We start from the raw sequence: 20727 nt of genomic DNA, 5'->3' as shown, positions 1-20727 counted from the left end.
ATATTATAATAATGAATATGCCATACATTTTCAAACGTTTATTGGTATTATACATCATATAACTTATTGTAAAATATTTTAACAAAAACAATTATCTCAGCAATGAAAAAATAAAACATAAGAATATTTGAATTTCTATTTTATATAATAATGACTAAAATATTCTACGAAAGATAAAATAATTTCTTTACACATTTGCATTTACATAGATTACAATATGTCTACATCAAGATACACTATAGCAAATTAAAAGTAAAATGTGATGATTTGCTCGCAATTTAAATCTCAAACTATTTAACATTTGATAGAGATAATTCTCTTTGAAGATAAGTAATGAACTCTAAATAAACTTTTAAATATGTGACAAGCAGATAGTTATATCATTATGCATAGATATATTTCTTCAATAATGGACTACTCAAGCTTTTTTTTTAATAAATAATACACTAGATACAACTGGACAAATCCTTATTTTGAAACATTTTTGAAGATGGCCGAGTTACTACAAAAATGTCAAAACGCTGAGCGTATGTCGAGGTGTAGGCGACTCAGCACAACTTACACGCACAGATGCTTTATTATACCATTAATTTTATCATTCATAACCATACTATCAAACGCACATGCGCTTAAGCACCTGTATATGCCTGTATGCCATACATAACATAATCTGCATTAAACACTTATTTTCGGCCACGCCTCAGCAAATGAACCCTACGTTTCATGAATTAAAGGAGACTATTTTGGTTCAATATCATCTTTCTAGGTGCGCAATTAATATTATTGCATACAGTCTTTAATACATACTTTTCCATCATTAACATGATATAACAAATATTGAATGTTATTTAGTATTATACACAGATCTTTCAACATTTTTGTTTCAATCAAAACTTATCAATTCTGCTGTATTATTGTTATGCTCTGATTTAACTGGAGTTTGAACTTGCTGAGTTTGATTTATTCCAGTTTGTTGCTGATCTTGGGGCATGTTGTTAAAGTTTTGTGGCTGCATTTTTATTTGTTGTCCTGATATATTCTGTCCTGTGGGCACTCCTGACTGTCCTTGATGACCTGTACCACCCATTTGGATCTGCCCTTGCATCTGAGGCATTTGCTGAGGTTGGTGCATCATATTGCCCTGCATCTGGTGACCTACTTGTTGTCCAGGCATCATTTGTTGTCCCTGGCTAGGATGCATTTGTTGCCCTTGGTTCAGCATAGGTTGGGCTTGCTGTGGGCTATTTTGACCTTGAGGTGGCATTTGCTGACCTGGCATCATCATTTGTTGATTTGGTTGTTGCATGGACTGCCCTATCATTCCCATTGGCTGACCATGGTGTGTCATTATCGGTGCTTGTGGTGATTGTTGAGGCATGTGTTGGCCCTGAGTTTGCGGCATTTGGGGAACTTGGGATGGCGTATTTTGATTTGCTTGGTTAGGATGTGACATAACTTGAGATTGACCAGGCAATGTCTGACCCTGCATCATTTGCTGTCCTGGTAATGTAATGGGTTGGCCTGGAGTGGGCATTTGTGATTGTTGTATATTGTGAGGATGAGAACCAGGTTGTTGATTTTGCATATTCATTGGATAGCCTGGCATAGAAACTGGCTGATTGAGATTTCTCATGTTCTGCATTTGCATTCCAAGCATTGGGTTACTTTGATTAATGAGTGGTTGACCCATGTTCTGTTGGCCTGTAGTCATGGCAGGCATCATAGAATTTTGTTGCTGAGGTTGATTTGGAATGTTTGGTTTTGCCAAATGCGCGTTTTGACCATTCTGCTGTAAAGTAGGTTGTCCTGGCAAACTATTGGTAACATTCTGTGGAATCATTTGATGCATGCCCGGTTGTGCAGGCATACGCATCTGGTGAATTTGCTGCATCATCATTTGCTGCTGCATAGGTAATTGTTGACCAATCGGTGGACGTATATTTGCCTGATTTATTGCAGGTTGACCACCAACTGTTGGCTGACCAATAGCTGCTACAGATGTAGACATAGCAAAAGTGTTCGACATTTGCGGCATTGATTGGGCTACTGTCGCCAAAGGGTTAACACTCATAGGCGCGTTTGCTTGCGATACTTGTGGCTGTCCTGGCATAGGCAGAGTGCCATCTGTGGTTGCCTGAGGCATCATCTGATGGAATTGTGGATTACCATAAATTGGTTGATTGGGATATCCAGGTTGGAACTGAGGCATAGATACACTTGGCATAAAGTAGCCACTATTTGCAGACATCATGTACTGATGTTTCTGTTGTTCCTGTCTCATTTGCATCTCTCGCTCTTGTTCCTGCAAATAAAGTAGTTTTTTTTATTGAAATAAAATCATACACTCAGCCTTTAAACACAGATATGACATAGGATGCTATGCTGTGATACAATTATGATAAGCACTGAAGCAAACAATGGTCGGACAAGGCAATATTCGGCGCCAATATTAAATGCGAAGTTGTAGTAACCTGCACGCGTTGGAGTGCGAGTTGTCGCTGGTATTGCAGGTACTCGTGTTTCTTCTTACGCATAGCCTGCAACTTGGCCGCCATCTGCATCTGTCGCTGCCGCTCAGCGGCCTCGGCGGCGGCGGCGAGGCGTGCCGCATGCTCCGCGCGCAACGTGTCCAGCGCCGCGCGGCTGTCGCGGATCTGAGTTACTTTGTCCTAAAACAAAATTATATCATAACACCTATGTCATTGAAATTATATTTAACTGAGTAAACATATTGCACTACACACTGATCTAGGAAAAATTATACGTTGCTGCCAATAAGCTAAATGAATTATATAGAGGTGAATCATATTCGCTGAAGATGGCTGTATATCAAAGAACCATTAACTACTTTTTAACTTTTTTAGGCCAAAATATTACCTGTAAACTTTCTAAATGCACTCTTTTATCATCTTGCTGTTGAATATATTTCAGAAGGCGCGAATGCATTGCGGTTATGTTCATAAATAGAGTCTGAACGGCGGTATCATTGGCGATAGAGCGTCCTCTGCAATAAAAGAAATAATTTATTCATATCACAATTTTTTATGATTTATGAAAGTGGAAGTATAGAAAACATTTCAAAATGTGCAAACAAACCGTGACGAGTTGCTCTTCATTCTGTTGACAAATATCTCCACTTGGGATTTAAGTGATTCCACAAACTCATCGATCTCCTTGTCCTCGGCGTCATCGTCTTGCGCTTTCCCAGTTGCTAACTTAGTGAAATCCTGTAAATGTAGATATTAATATTATAATTAATTTTACATTTTGCAAAACACTGCATTTTATGGTTAGTGCACTGATAGCTACATCACGGTTTTCCATAATGTGCAATAACCTCTGTATTTATTAAGAAGTAGGTGTAAATCAGGTCAACGGAAATTTTTCACCATTTAAAACAATAGGCGTTATACCTTCTTTGAGCCATTAGTACTTAGCGCCCAATTGCTCCACCTATTTATACCAAAGAATGTTATTTACAACATGGCTTATGATTCCATTCAAGTTGGCTAACTCTATCCTAAAATGCCAAGCTCTCAGTCCTGCAGAATTGGCGCTTGGCAATGTGGTGCATCATACATACCTCAACGGTGTCTTGCGACGAGTGCGAGGTGTGGGAAGCGGGCGCAGGCGCGGTGGGCGCGGCGGCAGTGTCGCGCGACAGCCGTTGCTCCCAGTAATTGCGGTCCAGGTACCGGGACAGCTCCGAATTGGCCTGTGTGCTGTGCTCCGGAGATGCGCTCACCGATGACGGCGTTGGTGACACTACAAATTTTTTTTTGGCGATAATTAAATACATTGTTTAAAAGTATTGAAATATCTCAAAACACACGAAAGCGACTCAACACATAAAGCACGAGTAAGTACAGGTTATTATAGATTTGTTAGTATGTTATTGAACATACATGTCGATTTACCAGTGGGATGGTGTGGCGTGGGGTCCGGTGCGATGTGCGCTCGAGACTTGCGCTCCTTCTCCTTTTGTTCGGCCTCAGACTGGCTGAGAGCAAGTGCCAGCTGCAGCTCTTCCTCTTCTTGTAGCTCTTCCGCAGTTTTACCACCCGGCCGCTTCTGATCATAAAAATATATGTAGTTAATACCAATTTAAGGTTTAGAGGTTCACAAGGTTTAAAGTTTAGAGGTTTACAAGTTCTATTCGACAGCTTGTGTCTATGATGTATTAACGTTTACTGTGAATATCTCTTCTAAAAGACAGTAACTAAAAGTAAGTAATTAATAATATTATTAATGATAAACTACATGCTACTCCAATGTTGCCTAAAATAGTGTGTGTATTTTTACTTCAGCAGCACAATATTTAGTAGTAGGCTTAGATGAAACAGTTGTACATACAGTAAATATGACCATAATAAGTAAAAAATTCTAACCACTATAGCAAAAAAAAAAAAGCGAGAATACATAGCGACTTAACACTGAACTAAATCATTATGACAAGATAATTTTAAACAAATAATTATGGCAAAAATAAGCTTAACAGGTATAAAAAGAAAATAAATCACTTTAAATTTACAATATTTTTATTATACATTCATATAGGCAAGTGTAATAATTTGTATAATCGTCATAATTAAAGATAAACAAATCTTAAATTCTAGTAATTTAATGACAGAAATAATGTTGTAAATTACCCTAAAATGTTAATAGGATACATAATAACAAGAAATAAGAATTACATTGGACATACTAAATTTATAGAAACAAGCACATTTATCAGAATCTTACATAATCATACAAATTTACACCTAAAACATGAGTTAATTGCTAACTTAATCAAATATGAAATCAAAATATTTTTGTCCTCATCAGACTTTTTGTCTCATTACTGAATTTATCAATCAGAGAAGTTCTGGTGAATCTTGCCAATCTATCCTAGACATTAAATACCACAATCTATATTAATTATAGATAAGAATGCATCTAATGAAGTGTCACAATTCACCATTAAGTATACTAGAAGAAATCATAGTTTAATTTACATATTTTATCTATTATGTCTTTTTTTCAGCACTTTTTGAGTCTTCTCACAAATGTAGGTGTCTCAGGTACAGTTAGAGGTGCAGATGACTTTTCAGGAACAAATGGATGCAGAGCAGGGACTGGTTTAGCATGATGAATTAATTTAGCCCTTATCTCCGCTTTGGCCCGTTCTTCAGCCTCTTGTTGTTCCTTTTCCTTCAAAAGTCTAATCCTTTCCATTTCTTCTTCTTTCTCTTTTATTTGCTTTTCAAACTTCTCTCTCTCATGTGCCCTTTTCTCAGTGGTCAGTTCAAATGGTGCAGATTTCACTTGTACCACATGCTGAAGGACAGGCTTGAATGGTTCTTTATAAAGGACTACTGGTGGTTTAGCCTCAAAGTGGAATTGATTCTCTTTATTTTCTGAAGATGTAGTTGATGAACTGCTCTTAACAGTGCCACAGCGCATCTGTTTTTTAACTGCTCCAGGAAGTGGCTGGGCTTTAAACTGCGAGGCCTGCTTGCGTTCCTCTTCTATTTGACGCCTAATCCTTTCTTCCCTGCGTTGTCTTAATTCTTGATCACGCTTCTCAAAAGAGAATGGTTCCGGTTTTAGTGGCCCATTTCGGGGAAGATTCTTTTCAACAGGCTTTTGAGTTGTTTGTTTTTCATTCTTATGCTGTTCAGTAGTAGCAGGCTTTTTATAATGAAAATTAGGACTCATAGGCATAGTCACGTGAATAAGTGGCTTAACAAGCACTTGTGGTTTTTCGAGAATATGTTTTGGGGCGGGTCTAGCTTTGAATTTCTGTGGTGGAGTAGATGTTATTGTTTTCTTATGCACTTCTGTCAAATGGAAAGGTTCAGGAACAGTAAGGGGTTTTTTAGTCACCTCTGGTAAATGTTTTGGGCCTTCAATAACAGACTTAGGTATAGGTTGTGCTTTGAGTTTGAACTTTCTTATCTCCTCTAATTCCCTTTCTTCTTTTTCCTTCTGTGACTCAATGTGAAGGGGCCGCGACCGCGCTTTGCATCGCAGCATAGGGGAAACAGGTACCGTCAAACCAGGTCGACCTCCGGCGCCTTGGCAACGGAATATCTGAGGTTTAGTGGAATGAAAACGCCCAGGAGTATCCCTTTGATAGTGATAAATAGCTTCTGCCATAGAAACAAACTTGGTTTTCGACAGATCTTGTAGGGTTCCAGTTGGACGCCTTTTCTGATAACAATCACTTTCATTAAATTCCAGCTTCACAAGATCTTCGCGAAGGGCGGCTATATCATTCATTGACATCGACTTTCTCATACCATAACCATAATCATTTTCAAAGGAATTATCCAAATGATTGTGATCACCGAAGTCTTCTTCTATAGGAGTCACTGGTTCTTCTTTTACACAAAATTTCCCGTTTGGCGTAAAATCACCGCGAAAGTTCGTCACGTAATTTCTTGCCATGATGTTTAAATCTAATTTTTATCAAACACGAGTAAAAACCACTCAATTGTTATTGTGTTGAAATCGAACGTCGTTATTTTGAAAAGCTTTTATTTCAAACGGTTACTGCCATAGATACATAAAAGATTGATATGGAATGAATGATATGAAAATGTTGCCAGATGAAATAAATATATGCACGTTCCCTACTTACTTACCGGCAAGTTTTCGAACGCAATCTCTATCATAAGTGTCAAACATGAAGTGACACTTGACAGTTAATTTACATGGCGGATATTTGACAACTTGAAACACGATTTATTTATTTCGGGAATTGTGAAATTTTTATTTTTAATATAAAATATAAGACAATAGTATTGGTACTTAAAATACCAAATAATCACTTGAAGCAATAAAATGGCACAAGCATCATTACCAAATCCCAATACATTGTTGCCGCTCGAGTTGGTAGATAAGTGCATAGGTTCAAGAATTCACATCATCATGAAGAACGACAAAGAAATGGTGGGAACCTTACAAGGCTTCGACGACTTCGTCAATATGTTGTTAGATGACGTCACTGAATATGAATCAACGCCAGAAGGAAGGAAAATAACTAAATTGGATCAAATCTTACTAAATGGTAACAACATTGCGATGCTAGTACCGGGAGGCGAAATGCCTGGTGAATCATACGACGGACAATGATAACGATATAGGTTAAATAAATGTACTTGTAAGATTATAAAAATGAATTTCATTTTCTAACCTATTAACAAAATGGTAAAATACAAGCTTACATTGAGAATGCTTTGTTCTTAAAAATAAATAAATCAAGAGCTGTTTTGGCCTCTTATCAATTGATTAAGTAAAACTAGTTTCATTATATATTATATTAAAATACCAACTTTATATCAACCAACACATTTCACTCGCAATCTTGCATTGTATATCCCTAAAGCAAAATACATAACTGCTATAGCTGCTAATCGTCAAGTATATTTTCTGTCCTATCATATGTACACCCTATAATTGTAACCAGTGGTGGCCATAACTGGCACATAGCCCACGGCAGGAACCAAACTGATAAAACTGTTTCATCAGTAGGCGACTTAAAGTATCTATCTCAGTCACATTGGTTGTGAATACCTGCATAGGACAAGGGCTTTGCTCTAGTCAGTAGTTACAAGAGTATCAAGCAAGTGGGTTGGTCCTCTTGTTATCCACACAAACAGAACATTACAAGCAAGTAAAGATACTTTTATGATAATTTGGTTAAACTTAGTTGGTTTCTTAACAATAAGGAGGATAGGAAATCCTTTGCAGAAAGTATGAGTGTATTCAAGTTATATGACTGTGATATTTTATTAATAACATTCCATAAAAACTGAATATTATGTCTTGTTCCTAAACTGCATTATCAGGATAAAAATAACCTTAACTTGTGAACAGCTACCGATATTACTTACTTATCTACATACCTACTTGTTTTATTTGGCAGAGGAGTTATGGAATATCAGTTTTAATAATGGATATTATGATTTGGCTATTTCATGAAAAAAGAACAAAGAGGAACGATTTTGAAATTGTTGAAACATAACAATTTATATAATAAGAGTATGTAATATGTTTCTATGTATCTAGATAACTATAATTCATTATATAAAAAGGTGTTAGTTAAATATAATAACCCAAAAACAAAAACAAGCTATGTAGAGCCTAATTTACAGTCAAAACCATATATTATAACAACTTTGAAAAGACCACACAGACTCCCTTAATCTGGACACTACATCCAAAATTCTAAACCATTTCACTTATTTAATATGTGAAATGCTTTAGAATTTGACAAAACTCATTTAGTCAGACAAAAACATAAGCCTCGTGTGTATAAGCCAAAATTATTAAAACACAACTTACAATAGGCTGCGGAGGTCCATAATCATTGGCAGTATCCACTATTTCAAGTTTAGCTGATGATGTGGGGGGTCGGCTCACTTTGTCATAGCAAGCATCACAAACGCGCACCTGTGGTAAACAAAATATAATATAAACTCATTTTTTATCATTAATTTTGTTTATTAAAATTTGTAAGTACAAATACAACCTAATTCATCTGTGCTTCATCCTAAGGTTGACAGGCAAAGAATATCCATAATTATGATGGAGGAGGTGGTATATGGGTTTCACCTATAAATATTCTATGTATATGAAAGATATTTAAAATAATATAAATAAATCACTTTTTAAATCCACAAAAATTGTGAGTTCATTAAAAAATGTATATTTTTTCAAACTAACAATAACTTAGGGAAAAATACACATTTAAGGAAGGAAAAATTCTATACTTTTGAAGGAGTATATTTTAGTTAATGCACAGATGAAAACGTCATTATATGTTTTTATACAAAACTCTCAATTATTTACCAATAAGTTTTCTCATTTATTGAATATTGTTATAGAATTATTTGTTATTTCTCAATTACTACCACGCTATTCAGTACATCACATTCACAATATAAACTCTTTAATTGATAAAAGTTACTCTTTGTATGGCAATACCTATATAATACATTAATAAGAAAGATATATTTTACTTACTTCTTTTTCAATGCCAAATTTGGGCAAAGTTGATGTCTTTGAGCTGCATTGCTGGCAAAAGACTTGGCCACATGCACGGCAGTGGTGTCTTCTGACTATCAGCGAAAAAGCCACTCGGCACCTTTGTATAATCAGACCATTAATAAAAAGGAAAACTTTGTGCAAACAATCATTTGCGTCATGGCGTGAATAGCAAAAAAGGTTTGTCATGCAAGATCTAAACCAAAGTGACACACAGCTGTGTAAGACATTTATTTAACTTTGTTATAAGAGCCTTGTCATTATATAAAAGCTATACGAACCTATGGCATACTTCGCCATCCGCCCATTCTGGTGCAGTATCAGCAGAAAACATCGCGTCAGATTCTTTTAAAGCTGGGAATTTGTATCCTTCCGCCTTTAAAATGTTCACAGTGTCCTGTACACAATAAAATTAATAAATCTTCCTTATCTTTGTACCTACATTAAATTATTAATTTCACTTATTTACCATTACTTTGATATCTGAATCGTTAATAAGTGATAACCTGCTTCAAACACAAAGAAATACAAGGTGTTGATGTTTGGATTGTTTTGTCTCTGAGTCTGAGGTGATTCATACTATCTACTGATAAGATGTGACGTGTAAATAGCGCGTCAATATGACCATGCCCTGGTAACTTCGAACTAATTATTTTTTTTAGAATAAGCGCCATCTCTCCCCTATACATGGCACTAATTTCTTAATATCTTTTCTCAGTGTGACTAGTTCATTATATGTTAGTTTTAGTACGTATAAATTTTGATAATTCTGGTATTTTTTTAATTTAAGCTAGAACTAAACAAGCAGTTATGCTTTAAAAATAGATTTTATTACTTCCTATAAAAATTATCTACAATACTTATAATTTTAAAATAAATTTGGACGAATAGCAATATTTTTAGTATTTTATAGTAGTTTACTGCTAACAAACAATAGCAACTTCTAGTAAACGTCATAAGATATTTTTCTGTCGGTAAATTTGTATACTCGTGCGCATTTTCTTGTGATTTTTGTTTTTTGTTGTATATTTACGTTGAATTGAGCTTCAGTTCTTCCGTATTTAAGAAATACCTATTGACTGTGTTTGTGTAAGTGTTAGTGACATACATTAGATAGGCTCTCTATAAGAAATTTGAATTATTTATATCAGTGTAGTGTTGTTTGTAAAACATTTTACATAATGTCCCGGAACATCAGACAATGTATTAATAAATGTGTAAAAGAAATAAATTAGTTTAAAATATACTATTGTATTATTTATCTTTGAATTGGGTCAAACCATTACATTTCGACCCATACATAGAACAAAGTTGATCTGCAAAACACTGATTCTGACAATTAATAAAATAAATTCCTAATTTGTTATTTACATAACAGCATATTATATTCCAAAAATTGTTACTAAGAATCAGTGTTTTACAATTACGACTTTTTCTACCGATGGGTCGACATAGAATTAAATATATAATTTTGAAAGTTAGAAACCTATATATGCATATACATGCATAGGTATATTTATTTTATTTCCCTGTATGGCGTCCAGATGTCGCTTAACATTATGAAATTTCAAACTGAGAGTTGCCAGTCTATTTCCAGTATTATATATTAGTCTATGAATATGACGGCAATGGCACTGAGACTTGAACAGCGCGGTAATATTAAAAGTAAAACACATTAAACCAGTGCAGAACAGTCTACTATTGTTAATTATATAATATAAATATTTATAGAATTAATATCGGACATTGACAGCATGTAGGAGTAAACAAAACAATTCACTTTAATTTTCCACACAGCAGCTGATTAAATGAACGCTTACATGTGTGCGCGTAGGCGGTAATAACGACTGCACAAACTGCACTTGTACCGTAACACACCACAGATTTCTCACTGATATTTTCATATGAATTACAGACCATCACACCACAATACTAGCAAGCACACTTAATTAGATTTAATATGTAGCTAGATCAATACGGTGAAGCAGCACTGTAATGTAACCTTGAAGTGAACAAAAAAGTTCAGTGACCTTGTTCTGCTCTGTGTTATGTTTGGTAGAAATCTCGAAATTATTTTTACAAATTTAGCACAAAACTGTATATTGGAATGACACTTACGGTTTTCTCAAAAATGTAAGAGATTGTAAGAAAATATTTAGTTATATAATATACTTGAAAAATAAAAACATTAAAATTGTTCCCTTTTTTAAATTAATAATTCAAAATACCTTATATATAGGTCTTATAAATAGGACTGCCTCGGTGGCGTAGTTGTATTGCACGTCCGGTACAATAGCGCTCTGAGGTCCTGGGTTCGAATCCCGGGTCGGGCAAAGTGATATTTGGGTTTTTCTGCTCAGTATCAGCCCGGAGTCTGGAATTTGTGCCCGATATGGCGATAGGCTCGCCCCCTATCACATCATGGGACGGAACATACTTGGCGAAAAGTGGGTGCCCTAGTTGCGCCTCTGCATGCCCCTTCGGGGATAAAATGCGTGATGTTATGTTATGTTATAAATAGGTAACTTTGGAGTGAAATTATATTTCAGTATCTGCAAACCTTTTTTTTTTTACTCTTCACATTGGCAAAATATGTGACATAAATATAAAAACACAAACTTTTCAAATGGTACACAGAGGTGCAATAAATTAACTCTTTGATGGCTCAGATAGGCATATCCCATAAGCCATGCGGTAGGCCAGAGGGAATAAATCTTCCACCCGAAACACAATCATCAATAACAATCTACACTAAATGTGCTTCCACTTACCTGAACTGCTCTATATTTTGGTGTGTTGCGGAATGCAAATGCCCAAGCTTGGATCAGCTCAAGTATCTTGTTTCTTAGATTTTCGTGTTGCGTGGTCTTAACCAAGTCTCGTAGCATTTCACAGAAACCTTTTGATGTCACTTCATCATGTACTCCAGAACCTTACGGTAAAAAAAACATATCTCTATGTAATCAACATTTTCAGCAGAGACTAAGCTATTAAAAGCTCTGGTTTGTCACTCCCTCATTAAGGATTATACTGCATAATATATGAAGCACTCAATTTTTTTCCATAACACTTACCACAGTTTTTGACGATGCTCTCCAAAGTAAGTAATGCAAACATTGCCTGGTGAGGGTTCTGCGAGTATAGTTTCTTTTTGACACTTGCCACTGCATATTTTGGCCTAGAGGAAACAAAGTGCAATTAAAAAAAGAACTATTAAAATTGGCAACATGATCAGTAGGTAATAAGCTTTATATTGTTAAAAAAACTAATGGACCATTCTTGAGTTTACCTACATTTTTATTTTTAGATTAATTAATTTATAATATGTACTTCAAAGTAACACATAACTTAAGCATATATAACAAGTAGATCATGTATAATATATATTTGGGAATATTGTCAGGTATTTTCCTATTTTTATTCACTTTTATGTGGGTAGAGCCACATGAAAAACTTATACATATCAGTATTTAAAGTTTACAGTAAGGGGTTTTAAAAATTATTGTATTAAAGATATATTATTTTTTACTCATCATTACAATTGATTTTTGAATCTTTTTTTTTCCTGAATAGAAACAGTAATTTTCTAAAATGTTTCCTTGGAATTCTGGAATAGGGTATTCTTAGTTTAAATTGGAGCTATTCTTGAGGATCTTCACAGGAAATTGAGTAAAGATGTTACTACATCATTGATATACAGATAAGGTAGTTTTAGCTTTATAAATAAGTATCCAGAGCTTAAAAAGGAATGTGTTCTCTGCAAAATCTCTAGAATCTCTGGTTTCTTGCCTCCATACTCCATACTCATAAAAAATCATACAAGTATTGCAAGAACCGCTGGTAACCCATTTTAACAAAATTGAAAAAATATTTGAATACAAAAATATTTACAAATCAAAAATCTCTTATTATGTCTTCTTTAAGGTAAGTTACAAAATAACCCGAGTTTGTCAGTGGGTTAAATTCCTTGAGCAAGTAAAAGTGTCAGTATGTTAAGTGGAGGCACGTTTTTTAACTATACATACAGTTTATTTTAGGTGATATTCAGTGGTGTTAAGTAATTTTTGAAAAAACATTCCAGAATAGGGACATAAGTTTCTAAATGATATTAAAAAATATTTTGTTTGTTCTTAATAGTTATTATAGGCTATTTATTATAAAGTTAGGGTATATATAAACCTGTTTTTCTCACGTATAATGAAGCAAAAAAAAAAAAAAAAAAAATTAAATATACATCACCTTATTTTCATAAATTGATATGTGCTCCTATATTTATTTAATTTTATGTTACAAAAGTATAAGATATCACTAGTGTCATTTTAATCCTAGTAGGTTTGTACCTTATCTTATATAAATAATTTGTACTAACACAATTACATATTGTGTCCATTAGACTGTCTGGTGTAAATAATAAATAGCAACTTACAACTGACCTTTCTGGTCAGCAACACTTGGTTATTCATAGCTACAAATGAGTATTAATATGCTTTTTGTAAACCCGTTTTACCTTCAAATATAGGTCTAGACTCAAGAGAAAGTTTTGTAACATGTTTTTATTTTTTCAAAAATAAACAAAGGGTATGTAGGTATTAAAATTTACTTACGAACAATCATTTTGTCTTATCAGATCACAAATTTGTAGGATCGTCGGCCAATCGGGATCTAGACGTAGATTACTTGTGGCTTTATCTAGAACAATTATTTCATCATTATAGGAACGAAACAGTCATTGACATTGTCAAATTGCGTTATTGATTAATATATCTAAAGGACATGTTAATTAACTCATTCTTCTCTAAAGTAATAGTGGGAAACAAGAAAGCAAAATGCTAATTGGAGAAAATCGTATCGCGTAAAAATATTGGAAGTCAATACCAGGATAACATTTTTGCACAACAAAACATTAGAATTCGATGATACTATTTACAATTAACATTACTTACCAAGTAACTTGTCGAAATTGCTACTTTTAAACATTTTACCCTATTAGAATATTTTTTTGTTTTAGAAAATCAACACAAATCAGTTTTATCGAGTTTTATGGACAGAAATATGACAGCACAATTTTGTCAAGTTGCTGTTTTTTTGAATGTTGGCAATATTTATACGTCATTTATCAAGAACACCCATTAGTCTATGGAATTTATTAATTTGGGATGATATTCTCGCTATTTTGCTCTGATTACTGTTAGCGACATCTAGTAAGTGTACTTGGTACTCATTCACTAACTGTCACTATGGTTCTGCGTTGTGTCAACAGATGGCGTAAAATTTTAAACTTTTCGTCGTAATTATATATTTTTAATTCGAATAATACCAAATTACTACAATTTTTATTACATATTTATTTTATAATTTTAAATTTAAAATAAAATTTATTACACTGCATAATTAATAATATAAAAGCTTTAATTTAATCATTTCACTTCGGGCAAAAGGCATGAGCGTAATATTGTTAATTTTTATATAATTTTTGGGTATAAACGTTTAGCAAAAAAGAATAATGAGCAAATTTTTATTATTGATCATAAAACGTAGTAACCTATTATTGACTTTACAGATTAGCCTATTTCATACTCACCTATACTAACAATAATTTTCTATCACGGTTTCTTATCAGTCAAAATTTTTATCATCCAAGTTTTCATTACTCATCACTATAAAATGGCATAGTGTAACTATTTAGAGTGGTTTGTAGGATTATAACTTTTAAAAACGTATTACGTTGCCGCGCGTGATAATTTAATACATTAGTAAATAAGTGTTTAGTATTATTACACTTAGTGATTGTGCCTATGTGATACATAATTTATATAAAAAAGTATTACAAAGTTAATAATGACTGCGTTCATAAACAGTATAATGTATATTAAAAAACAGTTTGAAATAAATAGTAGAATGCTATCGCAGTTTGAAGTGGATTTGCAAAAGTGTAACACCCAGTTAACAGCGCTTAAGATGTTGGTGTCAACATTACAGCTGCAGATGACTGCAATGCAAATAATTTACAGAGATATCATGGAACTGAGGCAGTTAATTATAATAATACACCCACATTTACGAAAATCTAAGTAATACAAAAAATTGTGCTCTAGTAGTATGTTGAAGTAATGGTATTTAATTTCTCTGCCGAACATAGTGGAGTATCAACCCTCTGACAGTCATCGAAATTTAAATAGTCTATTACAAAGCCATGTTTGCCTTGACTATAATTTACAACTGGCACGAATCTGCGTCCCCATAATATTTCTTGAGCTATATAACTCGATTTAGCTTGAACCGGCTGACCTGTAGATTCAATGACGCCTTCAATAACCACCAAGACTTCTAATTTTGAGTTGCAAATATCATGAGCAGACAGTGTATAGAAAGGACTACTCTCATTGATTCTATGGACTACTGATATAGGAAACATAAATGAGATATTCTCGGTCGAGTCAACTGATAAGTGCAATTTGATTTGTTCAGTCAAAACATCACCGGATCTGACGCACCGAATCAAATACGCGTTGACACTGACGTCGATGATCCTTGATTTCCTCGTATTTCCGATTCTGAATGAAAGGCACATTTCGCCATTTCTCTGATTAATGACAGCATTCTTGGAGAAAATTAATGTATGAGCTCGATTTTTCGGTCTCGTTAGTTTCGCGAAAACGACGCCGACGATGAAAGATTGAGTAATAGTGCCAAGTATGCTTTCGAAACACATGGTCAGCCATGCTGTGGGACATTCTAAAGTGATTGTTCTGCTTCCATATCCAACTGTTGTGTGAACTTCAACGCTGAAAAGGAATATGGATGTAAAACCATAGATTTGCCTTATACAAGGTGTCCAAGTACTGTTCAAATGGTCTGGTAGATGTCCATCTTCGAAATCACCATGGTCGTACATGATTATCCACCACACAGCTGAGAAAAAGAGCCAAATAAACATGTACGTCAAGATGCAGTAGACCAGAGTCCATCTCCACCGCGCTTCTATGAATGCAGTCACCACATCGGGAAAAACGTGGTATCGGAATATCTTCGACTTCTCCAAATTAAAGTGACCTGATTTAAATACTACTCTTTCATTCTTTTTTCTTCGGCTTGAACTTCTGTGACACGCGAGACGCCTGTAAATAGTGTTAATTAAACAAAAATCTCTTGTATTAAACACAATTATGTAAAACTTAAAATGTATTCTTACCTGTGGAATTTTAACGATTTGATTGGTGCAATTGGGATCTGGATATTTTCTCCTTCGGCATCAGATAAATTATTTGCATTTAGTGGGAGTAATGTCTTTGTATCGTATATTTGCATTGTTTGAGAAATTTGTTTAACAAATAAGTGTAAACTATTTTCTATGATATCAATGAAATATGACTTAATTACGCATTGTCTTAGTTGTAACTGACAAACGTGTGTTTTCCGCAATGACATGATACATCAAATAGTGTATTTGTAGATGCAAGATAATAGTATTTGCATACTAGCTATTGCACGCGACTTCTTCCGCGAAGGAGTTTTAGACAGATGAGTCGTATGGAAACATTAAAAAAAATAAGTAATTTTAAATTGGAAGCTAATTATATTTTGTATTTTAAATTGTAGCAGGCTTTAATTTAACGACCATATTGCAGTATTAACGAGAATCGACCAAATGCTACAAAAAAAATCTACTTTGAATGCTCGTCTTGCATCTTTTTAATTATCTTCATTACATACAAATAGACGTCGGTATATTTGTTAGAATGTTAAGTACAGATGGATAGATAAGATCATTGTTACGTAAATTTAAGGGAAAGTTTTACTTTCTTAGACAATATTACCGTACTTCACATTTGTATAAACCAAAAGTATTTTCTTAATCAATATAATTATAACCTATCTTAATATTTTGATCGATCAAGTGTTTTTAAAAGTTACTTTATCGTAAAATCAGATTACTATATCTGACCTTGTATAATAACGTTGAGGCGGCAGTACTTGTTTTAGATGTGATTATCTAACTCACTTATCAATAAAAATTTAACTGAAAACCTAAGTTTTGTCAAAAATCGAGCCATACTAAAAATATAATAGAATTCATTTTCAATAGAATTACCTACATTTTCCATGACAGTATTTTTAAAAAGTGATTAAGTTGTACGAGAAACAAAATTAACTATCGATATAGTACTTATAAACATTCACACTCAGCTTAACAATATTCAGAACTTAATAACCCAAAGAAACTCTGACTTGCCCTTTAATAGATATTTATCTGGTTTCATCTAGTTCGTTAATATTATGTAATCAATTAACTAGTGAAGTATTTTCTACTTAGGTGAGAATTCCTTTATTCGAGGTTATAATGGCATATTTGTGGTACACCACTACACATCAGACCATGTCAAGTTGACCCATCTCTGTTGAGTATATTATTCGAGAAACGATGATAAACCGAGTTACAATTTACAAAAAGTAACGATTCACACTTAACCCTGCACAATGCCGATATTTACTATGTAGAGTGCGGACGATAATAATAAAGCTAACATCTTTATCCGTTAAAAAAGCCATGAATGCCCGGCAGCGGACGGGGATGCTTGCTGCCAGAGCTAGCAGGAAAGAGCAGCGGCCCTGACAGACGAAAGAGCATACACACATGCAGGGAGCGTAATTCGATAATCGGCGTGCTCTTGAACGCGCCCGCGCCGGCAGACCATCTGTCATGTTGACTGACTTTGTCAATGAAGAGTGTAATAGCTGTTTATGAGGATACTCGGTGCCGCATTGCGATGTATTGCGTCGTTTGTGCAGGTGCGAGTATGATTGCGGAGATTTATCGTGATGTCCATGTTTGTTGCATGGTTGCATAGTGTGGGTTTTGGCAAGTAATTGAGGAAGATGTTATAATTTTATTAATTTCCAGAACTAATAGCTTTGGTCTGCTATCCCTGACGACTAAACTCGACACTTAACTTGTTTGTGTCAAATAAGTAAGGTTATGCATGACATACACTTGAAAATCTCTTGTCGTTTTTTTTGTTCATGGACAGTGGCGAAAGAAGATGGCTTACTATCAAATAATCTGTTTAGTGAGTTTATGGAATAACGAATTATGATTTATTTGGATCTATTTTGAATATTATGTCTGTAGATCGTATGTAAGGACACAAGATAGGTGGTCTGCTCTAAGCTTTCAGTAAATATGTTGCGTAACATTATGCATTCCTCCGAGCATTGTTCTTACATAAAAGATATCATATTTTATACTAAACAATATAACAATATGCTTATAGCACGCACCTGAAAAATGATTGTTGCAATGTATCATATAAAAGAAATCGAAATAGCTAAGATGAAACTCATGGTCTGATCGTCTTTTGTAAGATTATAAATAAGTATAGTATAGTAAAGTAACAATAAACGCAACTAAATAACAAAAAAGAGATGGTAGAGAGTAGGTAGAGCCACATTATTATATGAATTAAAAATGATTTACGCACTGTTAGAACTTTACTGATGATATAATAATTAGGTACGTTTACTACCCGTTCCAAAGCATATACGTATATTCAACTTTATGTTCCTTTCCAGGCAGCTACAATCACACGTTGGTGCGACAATTTTCCATCAAGTAGCAGGATGTCATGCTTCCCACGTTCCTAGTTCCTCCAGGAAGTTGTTTCTTGACGTACAACGTCTCAAGCTCAGGAATCTTGAAAAACACTGAATTATTTAGCTGACATTAGACATGAGCACATTGGTTAAAAGGATACTGAAATCATTTGAACTTGTATTTATTTATATCGGCGTTACATAAATATATTATAATTATGTCACTCTTTTTAATATGACATTGATCCGGGCAAAAAAATAAACAAGCGGCGAGAGCCTAGTTGGTTGTGGAACGGACTGCCGAGACGAATGTCTGCAGGTTCAAATCCCAAGGGCACACACCTCTGACCTTTCTAAAAAAAATATGTGTCTATTTTTTGTGAATTATCGCTTGCTATAACGGTGAAGGAAATCATCGTGAGCAAACGTGCATGCCAAAGAAATTCTCTGTAAAAATTTTCGAGGGTGTGTGATGTCTACCAATCCGCACTAAGCCCGCGTGGTGGACTAAGGCCTAATCCCTCTCAGTAGTAAAGGGAGGCCCGTGCCCAACAGTGGGACAGTATATAATACAGGGCTGATATTATTATTATATACTATTATTGATCCGGGATCCGAAGAGGCATTGGAAGGAAGCTGAAGAGCATTGAAGTATTCATCTGCAGAAATAAGCATCTTCTTTTGATCTTATGCCTGGGTAAAAATATTCTTGCATCTAGTAACAGTGGTTTTAACAATTTAATCCTCAGCAAAAGGCTAAAAATAACACATTCCCAACGCGCTTTGTATCCTAATGGGCAAACAAAGGGTCAATACCAACTTTGCCTTGGCGATCGTAACCTGTTTTCATTGTTCGTCAATCTGTGCTCGGACAATTACATACTGATAAATGTGTAGGCAAATTATTCAATGTATTTGCTTTGACTGGGTTAAGTCAAATTTTAAATGCTTACATAACATTGCAGTTTTATAGAGATTATTTATACTTGACTGTAAAAAAATTGTTTTATATTAGGTCGAATACAAATGTTAAACATATCCATACAATCCAAGTGCTATTCTTCAAAATCTCGTAATGACCAAGGTGATGAAACACAAGATTAGAAAAAAGAATTATGTAGAGTTACGGCCTAGTAAATACGTTCGGCATGAATTCATGCTGTAAACAATACTAGCCGGCCAATTGGTGTGCTCCATCAGGGTACCACGTCCCTACAAAAATATATTCGTAACTAAAGTGTTTATTGAAAACTTTATATTTAAAGATATCCGACTGGAATATTAAAAAAATTCTCACCCATGGCGAGCTGACGGTTCCTGGTGAAGAGAGTCAGCAGCTCCTACCCATCCCTGTGGATGTTGTTTGCCCATACACTTTTCTAGAATTATTAGGATTAAGGGCTAATTATAGGCAGTTCCTGAATTGTACCCTCCCCACCACGGGTTAAAAATTGGGAAACGCCCTCCCACCTTCAGCCTCGTAAGATGGGTACGCCATGGTCGGTCGCCATCTTGGCCAATTTATTACCTATAGTCATTGACGAATAGTTGTCATATTTTAACCATGATTGACAAACTACGTTAATTTCTCAAAGTCACTTAACCTTTTTTTGTTTCAATCAATTGGAACGTGTCTTTTTAATGAATACTGAGGTACCTATGCGTACTATACTTTTATATCTAAGACTTTATATTTACAAACGGAACATAAAACAGGAGATTCTCCAATTGTAAGTATATTTATACGAAAGCCTTCCCCAAATATACAAATTAATACCGGTGGAGTCACACTGTAGAAATAATATATTATGGGGAGCATCGGTATCAGGTAATATGTTTATTTACGAAATTATTTATTTTTCCTACTCTTAATATATATTATAGCGATTTTATAATAAAAACTATACAAAGTTTAAAACCTTATGATGGGTTCCTTTGACACAAAACGTCTCGCAAAAGCGCGCGGTCATTGAGCGCGTGTTTTAAAAATAACAAAAGTCAACTCTACTCACTAGGCAACACCATTCATATTTATTTTATTTACAATAACGCGCGGTGAACGCGCGTCTGTGTCAGTTTCACGAAGGATTAGCAAACACGTAT

At 34.5% G+C, this 20727-nt stretch overlaps 4 protein-coding genes and 1 long non-coding RNA gene across 8 annotated transcripts; 2 read left to right on the top strand and 3 right to left on the bottom strand.

The window, feature by feature from the left end:
- Positions 1–23: 23 nt before the first annotated feature.
- Positions 24–14161, bottom strand: LOC115446323 (hepatocyte growth factor-regulated tyrosine kinase substrate). 4 transcript variants are annotated; one of them, XM_030172932.2, is made up of 13 exons: positions 13977–14161; positions 13638–13722; positions 12108–12211; positions 11805–11965; positions 9315–9430; positions 9013–9133; positions 8332–8439; positions 3906–4071; positions 3584–3765; positions 3097–3227; positions 2878–3004; positions 2472–2669; positions 24–2302 (listed from the first exon to the last, which is right to left on the bottom strand). In XM_030172932.2, exons 1-13 carry the CDS (start codon positions 14008–14010, stop codon positions 884–886), a joined length of 2952 nt encoding a protein of 983 aa, XP_030028792.1. In that variant the 5' UTR covers positions 14011–14161; the 3' UTR covers positions 24–883. The 4 variants fall into 4 exon arrangements, with proteins under 4 accessions (XP_030028792.1, XP_030028794.1, XP_030028795.1 ...); XM_030172933.1 differs by having other exon boundaries at positions 884–2302; positions 3918–4071; positions 13977–14010; XM_030172934.2 differs by lacking the exons at positions 11805–11965; positions 12108–12211; positions 13638–13722; positions 13977–14161 and adding an exon at positions 9503–9629.
- LOC115446326 (targeting protein for Xklp2-like) lies at positions 5013–6530 on the bottom strand. Its single transcript, XM_030172937.2, has one exon. The coding sequence runs from the start codon at positions 6430–6432 to the stop codon at positions 5023–5025; it is 1410 nt and encodes a 469-aa protein (XP_030028797.1). The 5' UTR covers positions 6433–6530; the 3' UTR covers positions 5013–5022.
- Positions 6708–7162, top strand: LOC115446328 (U6 snRNA-associated Sm-like protein LSm5). Its single transcript, XM_030172939.1, has one exon. It carries the CDS (start codon positions 6829–6831, stop codon positions 7117–7119), a length of 291 nt encoding a protein of 96 aa, XP_030028799.1. The 5' UTR covers positions 6708–6828; the 3' UTR covers positions 7120–7162.
- A 373-nt stretch (positions 14162–14534) lies between the features above and the next one.
- LOC115446327 (G protein-activated inward rectifier potassium channel 2-like) lies at positions 14535–16452 on the bottom strand. Its single transcript, XM_030172938.2, has 2 exons — positions 16226–16452; positions 14535–16151 (listed from the first exon to the last, which is right to left on the bottom strand). Exons 1-2 carry the CDS (start codon positions 16339–16341, stop codon positions 15125–15127), a joined length of 1143 nt encoding a protein of 380 aa, XP_030028798.2. The 5' UTR covers positions 16342–16452; the 3' UTR covers positions 14535–15124.
- Positions 16453–17275: 823 nt separating this feature from the next.
- LOC115446329 lies at positions 17276–18843 on the top strand. The gene is made up of 2 exons (XR_003938906.2): positions 17276–18101; positions 18604–18843. It is a non-coding gene; the product is annotated as an uncharacterized LOC115446329 (long non-coding RNA).
- The last annotated feature ends 1884 nt before the right edge of the window (positions 18844–20727 follow it).

The sequence above is a fragment of the Manduca sexta genome, chromosome 12 (genome assembly GCF_014839805.1).
Source record: "Manduca sexta isolate Smith_Timp_Sample1 chromosome 12, JHU_Msex_v1.0, whole genome shotgun sequence".
Classification (NCBI taxonomy): Eukaryota; Metazoa; Arthropoda; class Insecta; order Lepidoptera; family Sphingidae; genus Manduca; species Manduca sexta.
Note: the sequence above shows the minus strand (reverse complement) of the source record. Positions and strands in the feature narration are given on the sequence as shown.